The sequence below is a fragment of the Hordeum vulgare genome, chromosome 6H (assembly GCF_904849725.1).
Source record: "Hordeum vulgare subsp. vulgare chromosome 6H, MorexV3_pseudomolecules_assembly, whole genome shotgun sequence".
Taxonomy (NCBI): Eukaryota; Viridiplantae; Streptophyta; class Magnoliopsida; order Poales; family Poaceae; genus Hordeum; species Hordeum vulgare.
The window spans coordinates 17087222-17098516 of NC_058523.1; the positions used below are offsets into that span (position 1 = coordinate 17087222).

General features: G+C 43.4%; 2 protein-coding genes across 2 annotated transcripts; one reads left to right on the forward strand and one right to left on the reverse strand.

Moving 5' to 3' along the window:
- The first annotated feature begins 2729 nt into the window (after positions 1 to 2729).
- On the forward strand, positions 2730 to 7064 carry LOC123402823 (protein LPA3). Its single transcript, XM_045096781.1, has 12 exons — positions 2730 to 3155; positions 3292 to 3322; positions 3864 to 3956; positions 4049 to 4111; positions 4200 to 4311; positions 4827 to 4912; positions 5590 to 5648; positions 5735 to 5837; positions 5919 to 5979; positions 6174 to 6256; positions 6343 to 6423; positions 6711 to 7064. The coding sequence occupies exons 1-12, from the start codon at positions 2866 to 2868 to the stop codon at positions 6768 to 6770; spliced, it is 1122 nt and encodes a 373-aa protein (XP_044952716.1). The 5' UTR covers positions 2730 to 2865; the 3' UTR covers positions 6771 to 7064.
- Positions 7065 to 9912: 2848 nt separating this feature from the next.
- On the reverse strand, positions 9913 to 11037 carry LOC123404922. The gene has a single exon (XM_045098832.1). It carries the CDS (start codon positions 10987 to 10989, stop codon positions 9913 to 9915), a length of 1077 nt encoding a protein of 358 aa, XP_044954767.1. The 5' UTR covers positions 10990 to 11037.
- Positions 11038 to 11295: the final 258 nt, after the last annotated feature.

The following is an 11295-nucleotide window of genomic DNA, read 5'->3' on the forward strand; positions in this document are numbered from 1 at the left end:
CCTTCAAATTCTGCAAACACCTAAAACATTTGATCATAATTGAAGCCCGTTCGGCAGCCCTCCGCTCCTCCTAATCCAGTCGCTCCGCTCAGGCGAGGAGCCGCTCCCCTGATCGCTAGCTTGAGCGCGGAACCATTCGGTAGCGATCCGTGCCTATCTTTCATGTGTAGTTGGGTTGTCAGCCCATTTCTTATGGGTGCAGCCTGCTAATAGCAGCAGAATGGATCCATGCATGTTCTCTAAAAAAAAGCAGAACGGATCTAGCACCTGGAGAGGTGTATGTTTGCTGGGGGTGGACTGAATTCAGTGTCTGGAGATCCTGTTTTGGCGGAGGAGAGGTTAATTCGGATGGTTGGACACTTCGATCGATGTGGAGGTCTAGGGTTCAGGCGCCATGGCGACGAGCTCGAACGGGGGAGAGAAGACACAAATGTTCGTTATTACTTATCGGTGGCACCCACACTCAATTTCATGCCACTCCTGATTTTCTGTTTTCGTGGAGCGGGGCTAGGCTAGCTCTGCAAAATCAACCTAATCGATCGAGCGCTCCATCTTTGCCGATCCGTGGAGCGCAGCCGTTCGGGATAGCTCTGCTTGCTCCGGCTGCGGAGCCAGGAGCTGGAGCGTTGCCGAACGGGCCCTAAGTATCGAACTTCTTTTGAATATTTTACGTATTGAAGATTTTGGTAATATTCAATGAATATTTTCTTAATATACTATGAACATTTTAAAGTATAAACAATAAACATTTTTATGTATATGATGAATATTTTTGAAAAAACTATAAATATATATGTTGAACAATTTTCGAATACACACTGAACATTTGTGTAACATACCACTAAACAAATTTCAAAAACATAGGAAACACTTTATATTTATTAAAGAATTTCTAATATACGATGAGCATTTTATAATACATGATGATTTCTTTTAGAATATATCATGAATGTTTCCAAAATATACAATGAACATTTTGACAACATGCAACGAACTTTATAGTATAATATATGGAAAAGAAACAGTAAAAATCACTAAAAAAAGAAAATCAAATAATAGAAATGGAAATGGAAATGGAAAAGAAAAATAAAAACGAAAGGAAAAGAACCAGAAAACAAAAAACAAAAAAAAACGAACAAAAACACTGAAGCAACAAAGTGCAGCTGTGAATAGGGCCAGCCCACCCGCAGGCGCACCCCCAATGCCCGATCATCTTTGGCACGTCGACGACAGTCCCCGTTTACCAAATCACTAATTAATAAATACTCATTTTAAAGATCACCTTCATCTCAGGTTGTGACAAGTTGCGCACTGCATGCATGACACTTGTCGCAATCCGGGAATTTTCACTTTTTTCGTAGATACGTATTTTCAAAACGTTTTATTTCCTAAACCGTGCGTCCAAATCTCGAACCGTTTTCATCGTTGGATTTCTCGTGTCGAGATCTTCAAATCTATATCCCATGTTGATAGATTTTGACGAATTTTTTTTATGAAAAAAATCAACCAAAAAAAAGTCCCTCTCGTGATAGAAAAAAACAAGAAAATGCGTTTTCCGCATTTTTTCTTTCCGAGAGGCACGACCATGCCTATCACGAAGGTAAATTTATGCCTCTCGCGGAAACAAAATCGTCCCTCTCGCGAAAAAAAGGCATTATTTTTCCCTTTTCGAGAGGCACACGAAGACAAAACCATGCCTATAGCAAAAAAAAACATGTTTTTTTTTCTTTTTCGAGAGGCAAGGCCGTGCCTCAAAAACAGAAAACGTGTTGTTATTTTTCCTTTCCGAGAGGCACGCTCGTGATGGCAAAAATGCATTTTAATGCAAAAAATAAAAAACACGTTTTTCTTTCGTTTCCAAAAGACACGGCTGTGCCTCTTGCGAAGGCAAAACCGTGCCTCTCGCGAGAAGCAAAATAGTGTCTCTCGCGAAAAAAAATAAAAGGCGCATTTGTTAGCAAAATAAATTAAAAAAACATCAAAAAACTAAGAAAGACCAGTGAAAAACCGAAACACAAAAAAATTAAAAGAAAAACAATCTAAAAAGCTGAAAATGCTTGCGGAAAAATAAAAATAAAAACAAAATCCGGAGGAAGCGCTCAGAGGACGACACGTGACGATGGCTAAGAACTCGTCAAGTGACGGCCCGTGAGAGTGCTTGTTACGATACTTTGAAAGCTGCGCTCGCTAACGAGTAACTCCTCCGTTTGAAATGACCCAAAAGTTTGATTTAAACCGGAATTACATAGTTTAAAATGTAAACGATCAGGTTTTAGACTTGGGAGTTCGTTCCGCCCCACCCCTCCCCACAGGTCAAGTTTAAGGTACTCTTTTTTTCCTTTCTTCAAGAACTTGTCTGTGATTCATCAAAAAAAAAAGAACTTGTCCGTAATTAGTTCCTTATTATTCTTACAAATACTGGCTTTATTTCATATACGGGGACCTTCTGCTTTTAAACTCTTTTAAGAAAATCGACTATGCTTGTGAATTTTTTTTGAGAATCGTTTTCCACCCGCGCGCCGGTCGCCTCCTGGCGCGCGTGGGCCCTTGCAACATAGGGAGAAAAATGTTGCATGCGGATCCAACGGTGCGGACGAAGCGGGATTGATGGATCCTGTCGCCCGCGCGCGGTCGGCCGAAAATCCCCCATTTTTTTACCCAAGACGCGCCGGCGCAGATCACCCCCCCATTTTTTTACCCAAGGAATTTTCTATCCGGCCTCCATTGGTGATAGACGTGGGGAGTGTGTGTGGTGTGGACTCGCTTCTCCTTCCCTCCTCGCGGCGGGACGTCAGCCACCACCAGAGGCAGCAGCAGAGCACCGCCTCTCCTCTTCCTCCTCCCCATCCTCCTCCGCGCGCGGCCATGGCGCCTCTATCCACCGCCGTCCGCCTCCTGCGCTGCCCCGCGGCACCGCGCGCGGTTCCTTCACCGCCCGCCAGCCTATCCGGGGCGGCAGCGCGCTCGCGGTGCCGCCGCCGGCTCCGGTCGCTGCGCCTGCGCGCGGAGGCGGCCAAGGAGGCGGGGGTGGGGGAGCTGAGGGCCGGGGTGTCCGTCTACAAGCCGCGCTCCTACGAGGTGCTCGTCTCCGACGCCGCCCGCTCCCTCGCCGCCGCCATCGACGACGGCAGGACCCGCCTCGAGATCGAGTTCCCGTACGCGCCCACCCCCGGCCCGCTCCGCCGTCTCATCCCCCTCCCCTCCTCCTAATGCAACCCCGCGACTGTTCTCACTCACACCCCCTTCCACGTTTCTTTCATGAACCTCCGCGGGTAATCGTTGGCGCGCCAGGCCTCTGCCCAGCAGCATCTCCTCTTACAAGGTACTGACCGCACGCCCTTCCTCCCCAACCCCTGCTCAAATCCCCTGCTGTGGAATGTTGCCATGTACTGTATTACTAGATACAGTTTGATCCTAGTGAAAGATGCAAAGGAACTCAATCCATAGTTCCATACATAAGAATCTTGTTATGTCACCCATGAAACTCGTTCAACCCAAAGTTTCCTGCTTTAACAACATTGTGGTCATCAATGGATACGAAATGACTAGCGATTGATGCACCCACCTCTAATATGTTCTTTCTCGCCTCGCCAAGAAAAAATGCATGTTTTGGAAAATTGGAGCTTTATTACCCACCTCTACAATCTGAGGATAAATTTAGAATCAATTCTATAATGTGCATCAGCGCTTTGTCATCATCGTGTCGTTGGAGAGTCCGATTTGTTTATTTGCATCACATTTGACGCATTAATAAATTTTTACCATTACCGAAATGAAGGGGTCGATGTTAGACTGATGTTTGGCCTCTAGCTTCCTCTTGCTTTTGGAGTTCTGATGACGCCGATTCACCTCTTTTTCTCTAGGGCTCTTCGGACGAGTTCATCGATGCCAACGTCCAGCTCGCTCTCGCTGTTGTAAGGGACCTCAAGAAGCTCAAGGGGACTCGGTCCTGCATAGTAAGTTCAAGCTCCATGCTTCACCCTTTGTCCTCCAGGTTTGTTCCCGAGTGCAGAACCATACTCATCCGTTCTCTTCTAGTCCATTCCAGGTGTTTCCTGATCAACCAGAGAAGCGAAGGGCCGCGCAGATATTCAAAACGGCTATAGATCAGGTAATTTGCACCTCACAACATTGCATTCTCCCAGTGGCTTCATGGGTGACTAAGTGATGGGTTGGTTTTCTCTTGGCACTTCTTTTAGATCGAGGGTATATCAATCGGTTCATTGGATGATCTGCCCACCGGGCCTGTCGATACCTTCTTCAAATCGATAAGAATTACCCTTGATTTCGATTTTTCTGATGACAACGAAGGTAAGATCTGAGGAAGCCCTGTCTAATATGGTGACACCAAAAACACCAATTTCCTTTGCTCCGGGGAGCTGCTGGTGCTAATGAATCTGCTGACTGTACTGAAAATTACATTTTTTTATGCCCCTTCTCTGCATTGATGTTTGCTCTATACTGGACCTAACTGAATCTTGCCGAGCGCTTTGTAGCAGGCTGAATAACGTTGATATGCTAACATCTTTTTGTGTAGTTCCCTAGTTGGCAAAATATTTTCATGTTAATTTATCATCAGTTCAAAGAGTGGAAATAAAAGGATAACTGAACATGAGCAGGATGTGTGTGTGAAGCAAGCTGTTATGATACTATTATTAATCTGAGCAGAAATTGTGTAACTGTCATAACAGCCAGCCATCAGTTTTTTTTTTCTGAAAGCCAACCATCAGTAAATTTGAGCCTTATTACTGTGAGAGAATCCTCACATAAACATCGCTGGAGATATCAAATATTGCTCGTAACTTGATGTGCTAGTGTGCTTACAGATCGATGGAAGTCTGACGAACCACCACAACTATATATCTTTATCAACAGCAGCACACGTGACCTTGCATCTATAGAGAAGTATGTGGTATGTCTGGAATAATGCTTTTGTATCTCCCCTCTAAAAAAACTGCTTTTGTATGTCGCTGATATTTATGTATACTTTTTTGGCGATGGCTAGCTTATATTGCTGTGCTAAAATTGAGTTCCAAATCATTTTCCTCCGCTGTGCATATTTTATTACCCTGCCATTAAAAATGATCACACCTTGAGCTTGATGCAATATCAGGATGAGTAAGATATGAGAAAGATAGGTGGGGAAATGCCTTAAGCATCAATATGTGCATTATTATTTTCTTTATGAAATGCCTGGCTGAGAATGGGAGCCATTTAAGCAACTGCAAGAGAACATGAATCAATAATTTTCAGTGATTCTCTACTACACTTTTGCTTCGGTACAACCCCCCTCCCCCACAAAACGTATAAAGGAGAATGTATATCAACCTCGTATTGTACACTATAGGCCGCCATACGTATATCCACCTCATATAGTATACGTATGACGGCCTATAGTGTATAATACGAGGTGGGTATACATTCTCCTTTATACGTTTTGTGGGGGAGGGGGGTTGTACCGAAGCACACCTCTTCTCTACTATTGTAGCACTGGAGCAAAAAATGTTTACTTCAACTTTGTTTATAGAAGTTCTGGTTTTTGTTTGCATTTTTTGTTGATTCGTCCTATGTGCATTCCTTCTTGTCCAGGACCAATTTGCTGCCTCTGTACCTGCTGTTCTCTTTAACCTTGAACTAGATACCTTGCGGTATGTCTCTGTATTCTGGTTGATACTCTGTTCCTTATAAGCATTTTGAGTGCCTTAAGCGATAACATACGACCTTTAACCTCCAGTTCTGACTTGGGGCTTCTGGGATTCCCCCCAAAAGATTTGCATTACCGGTTTCTTTCTCAGTTCACCCCAGTATTTTATATCAGACAGCGTGACTACTCCAAGGTATCCATCTATTTGTCTTTTACGTGCATAACCATCATTTGTGTTTCTGTCTGTAACTACATTTTTCACTTTACTATATAGACAATTGCAGTTACTCCATACATAGTGAACTACAGTGGCGCTGTCTTCCGTCAATACCCAGGTAGCACATGGTTTGTAGTCCTCGCCATTAGCAGTACTAAGTTGTTATTTCCATGTCTTTCTTCACCTTAAAAGGTGATAATATATTAATATCCATACATGTATTTGTATCCTTCAATTCATCATGTTGTAACATACAATTGGTTGATATTGCATCACCAATAGCTACTGATCTATAAATTTCTGTCTGTTCAGGGCCCTGGCAAGTCATGCTTAAGCAGGCTGATGGTTCCTATGCATGTGTTGCGGAGAGTGCATCTCGGTTCACCTTGGGGCAGGTCATTAACAGTACATCATTTGCGTGCATTATAGTTATTATTTTGGCAGAATGTTTGGAATATGACGTGCCATTTCATTTATTTAGGCCAAGGATGAACTATTGAGAGTTCTCGGTTTGCAAGAAGAGGTCGGAAGCCAGCTTGAATTCCTCAGAAGAGGATACAAGGTATGCAATCTCATCTCGCTTACTAGTTGATAGGATTAAATGCATTTCAAATTTTCATTGTAATGAAAATTGAAACGCTGTATCCGGATCAGTGGTCTCAGGCAATTAATTTGACATGATCACGTGTTCTGTGAAGTCAGTTCGAAAATCTAAACCTTTTTATGGTACCGGCATGCTTGTAATGTTTTGCCTTCTTAACTAAATTGCATGCTTAAAATGCAATCTTGAACATCTGCATTCTTCAGAGCATCACTTTTACAAGCTGAGAATGAGATCCTTTCATGCAGAATGCTACTTGGTGGGAAGAAAATTTTGATCAGGAGAAATCACCCGCATGGCGAACTTGAGAGGCAGCTGCTGGTTCAGCGCCGAATTGCCGACCCGACTTACAAATGGAGATATATAGGCCAAAAAAAAATGTTCATAAAGGTCCCCTGGAAACAGAGTGTTCACGAACCCTGAGCTGATGGCGCAAAAGAAGCCCACACACCAATATTGTAGTCATGCAGTGGAGACACTGATATGAATTATGGGAGGAAATTGTCCTTGCCTTTTTTTTTGCTGATTAGTTATGTGCTGAGTATGTACAAGTGAAATGCATGTGACTCTAATATCCCAGCAAACTGATTTTGAGTATTTCACAAAAGTTTGCCAAGCCGGATAAAGTGCTGACCGAATGGTGAAAATCAAGAGCTGTTACCAAATGTAAGGCCCGCGGCCATTGCAGGCAGATTGTTGAACAAATAGATTGAGGAAAAGATGTGGTTCAACTATGGTGAAAAGGAACTTGGGATGGAGAAACTATTACTATGGGCGAACCCATTTTATCTCCACCAACCCGAAACTCATTATCCTCGTAGAAACATAATCTGAAACTAATAAATTCCAGGTTCCAGCTATGTGGCACAACAATCAGAAACATGTGCGCTAGCTCAACACTCCACGGCTTTGACGAAACCATGCCAGACAAATGTGGGACATGATCCATATGACCGCCTTGGAATAAAACTATAGACGATTCACGAATAGACGGTGCAAAATCACAGACCAGTCTGCCGTCTGAATTGTGCATGAACAATGCGGGGCCGGATTTCTTGAAAGCCTCACACATAACACAATTACATAACAGCAAAGACGAATCACAAGAAAACACAAAAAGAAACAACCTAATCAAAAAGGAGCAGATCACGCGAGATGATCAACCCCGATCGTCACATCTTGGCGAAGGAGGCGGAGGACCCCGTCCGGTCGTAGTAGTACTCGGGGAGGGCCTGGGGGCGGGAGAGCATGAGGGGCCGGTCCTTGGCCTCCTCGGGATCGTCGCAATCGTCGTCGTCCATGGTGTGGAGGTGGATGCATGAGCACCGCTCCATGGAGATGAAGAAGGCCGCCGCCACGCTCGCGCCCACCCACACCGCGTACCCCTCCAGCTTCTCGTACGACATGACTCCGCCGCTGACGCTGACTCTGTTCATGGCTGCTGTCCAATCCAACGAAGGCCGGAAGCCCGGAAGGAAGGGAAGAGGGGGGAATTGGAGTTGGATCGGTGGCTAATCCCCACTTCGTCTCCGGATTTTTGTTTCGGGCTGTTCTGGTTGTGTGGCTAAGTTAGGAGGGAGGAGAGGGAAGAAGAAGACTATCTGCGTCCCAGCGGGGCACTGGGAGGTGACAGGTGGACGCATGCAGAGGTGCCCGTTTCCTTGGCCCTTACTAGTCTTCAAATGGTACACAATGTTGGTTACAGCAGGTTCAGCGAAACCAATGGATGAAATGAAGGACAAGTTTTTCTGCAAGGAGTGAACATTTCTTTTCCAGTTTAAGATCCAAGTGTAATATGTAGTTGGACGTATGAACCTAAGATGTAACTACATATATATTGGTAAAGTTGTACTACTCTGCATTCAGGATTGTTGTGTGTTTAAAGACGCCTTTCATGTTTGGAAGCAGGCTTTTACTTGATATTCATGATCCAGCTCCCCAAGTATAAGATGAAGCATCATTTGTTGTTTGGAGCTGGGGCTTATGATTCGGCTGATATTTATTTTGTGAAGAATTACCTATGCACTTATAACTTAATTAAACAAACTCGAGTAAATGGCGCATGCATCACCATGCAATTAAATTGCATCAAAAAATTCAAAAACATCTGATTTTTATTTTGGATGCTTGTGTTAGTGTTGCAAGCATGCTTGACAATTTTCATGTGAAACAGAGCAGTAGTTTTTCGTCGATGGAAAAAACAAATTTGGGGTAACATTTGATGTTTAATTTGTTTTTTTTTTCACTGGCAAAAATGTTTAATCTTTTTGACTAAAACTTTACATTTAGTCAATGCCCAACCCAGCCCCCGTGGGCTCATTTAGAGCAAGTACAATAGTATAGCCAGCTGCTGGCTATAAGCCATTGTCATGTCATCTATAGACCATCTTATAGCCAACATGTACAATAGTTCATTGCAAAAATATACTACTTCTTTATTATATGGTCCACCTTTCATACTCATAAAATGCCTAGGAGCACGTGCTAGAGCTGGCTCTTACCTAAGAGCAAGGATAATAGCTACAGTCAGCTGCTGGCTATAGCTAATGCCATGTCACCTAAAGCCAACATAAATAAGCATCCATATAATAGGCTGGCTATAAGGTTGGCTCTAAAGAATATTTAAGTACTTCAATGTTTATAGGTGCATATCAGCTGTTGTGATCTAGTGTGAACTGCATCTTTGTGGCCATTACAAACATCGTACATATATATGCCATTCATGTCATCAGGATATAATAAAACATGATGATTAATATTCAAGCAACTGATTTGGAGCAAGCAAAAAACAAGGGACAGGTAGCAACACGACATCCACGCTTAAACATAAGTCTTCATGAGTCTTAAACAACCAAACATAAGAAATAAGAACTCCGGCAAACAAGGCGTAAGTTTTGATCTAGACGATGACAAGTGACAAACTGATGGCACATAGCACCATAACATACACGAATCTTTATAAGAAAACACCAGCCAAACATAATACTAAATAAGATCTCCGGCAAGAAAGCCGTTAGTTTTGAGCTAGGCGTCGACAAAAGTCACAAAGCATAGTTGGAACTTCGGTAGAAAGGAACACCACCCATTTGCATCAATAGCCTTCGGTCACTGTATGTGAAAAGAAACAAAGATACGGGGTAAATAATTTGTCAATGAAAATTTACAACATGTGCAATAATAGTATATGAAGATAGCAAATTAGAATCTAAAGTTCAGCTAGCAAATTAGTATTTGAAGTTCAGTTGGAAGAACGATCGGATAAATAGTAACATTTTATAGCAGAACATGCATATGCTGCAATACTCACTTGAATTGAAGATAAAGCTTGAAGATTATAGAATCACCACATCATAGCTCAGTCCTGAAATACAGATGCATGTCAGCTAGGTTGATCCTCAATGTTACAGGAAAAAAGGAATATGAACATGTTGATATCGTATCCCACCATGGTTAGTTAAGATGGCTATTTCCAGATCTATGCCAAATATGTTCGATCAAATCATTTTTAAGCTGTGTATGTTGTGGACGAGCACGAATAGTAGCTTTTCTACGCATCACGTCGGCGAAACAGAGATTACCACCAACATTCACTTCAGGAGGTAGAGCAAATGAAGCTCCTGGATTCACATTCAAGTCAATATGAACGGTGGCGTGCTCTTTCTCATCTTCAACTATCATATTATGGAGAATCACACAAGCTAGCATGATTCTTCCAACACTCTTTCTTTGCCATAGTCGTGCAGGCCGGCGAACAATGGTAAAACGTGACTGCAATACCCCGAAAGCACGCTCAACATCCTTCCTTGCCCCTTCTTGGTACTTGGCAAACAACTTATGCTTCTCTGTTTGGGGAAGTGGTATAGTCTTCATGGAAGCTGCCCATTCTGGGTATATACCATCAGCAAGGTAGTAACCAGTGCTATACTCATTTCCATTGACTGAAAATTGAACTTGAGGGGCTTCTCCTTTCAATGCATCAAAAAATAGTGGGGATTGGTTGAGCACATTAAGGTCATTGTTTGACCCAGCAATTCCAAAAAAAGCATGCCAGATACGAAGGTCCTGGGAAGCAACAGCTTCTAGGACCATTGTTGGCACTCCATAATCACCACGGGTAAATTGCCCCCTCCATGCTAAAGGACACTTCTCCCATCGCCAGTGCATGCAATCAATACTACCTAGCATTCCAGGAAAACCACGAGCTTCATTAACCTGAAGCAAACGCTCGACATCCTCTTGTGTGGGGCGTCGCAAGTACTCCCCACTAAACACCTCGATCACGCCATGCGCAAACTTGTCCAAGCACTCTAATGCAGTGCACTTCCCAATCTTCAAGTACTCATCCAGGGCATCTGCAGGGGTGCGATAAGCTAGCATGCGCATAGCTGCTGTACACTTTTGCAATGGTGAGAGCCCTATTCTACCACTACAATCCGCCCTATAAGTGAAATAGGGAGACCACTGACCAAGGGCATTCACAATGCGGAGGAAGAGGTCTTTATTCATACGAAATCTTGTACGAAACATACTCTCGGGGTAGAGTGGTTCTTCAGCGAAGTAATCCTCCACCAAACGTTGATGAGCACCTCCATGATCCCTCCGAATTGTCTTCCTTGGACCACATCGTCGATGAGATAAGCCAGCTGTGAGCTTAGCCTTGATTTTCAGCGTGAGCCTATTAGCAAAGGAGTCTAGGACGGTCTGCTCAGCAATATACACTTTCATGAGTTTTGATGGGGCTAGTTCATCGGAATCATTTGAGTATGGAGATGAATCCGACATGGTTGGTGAGGGAAATGGCTGGGTGGAGAGATGGGAGGTAGATGAGAAAGA

Excerpts from the sequence above, each read along its gene's own strand:
- LOC123404922 (XM_045098832.1), bottom strand. The coding sequence starts at position 10,989 with ATGTTTCGTACAAGATTTCGTATGAATAAAGACCTCTTCCTCCGCATT.
- LOC123402823 (XM_045096781.1), top strand. The coding sequence starts at position 2,866 with ATGGCGCCTCTATCCACCGCCGTCCGCCTCCTGCGCTGCCCCGCGGCA. Across the intron at positions 4,112-4,199 it reads TCAAAACGGCTATAGATCAG|ATCGAGGGTATATCAATCGG; the intron begins GTAATTTGCACC and ends CACTTCTTTTAG. Across the intron at positions 4,913-5,589 it reads CATCTATAGAGAAGTATGTG|GACCAATTTGCTGCCTCTGT; the intron begins GTATGTCTGGAA and ends CTTCTTGTCCAG.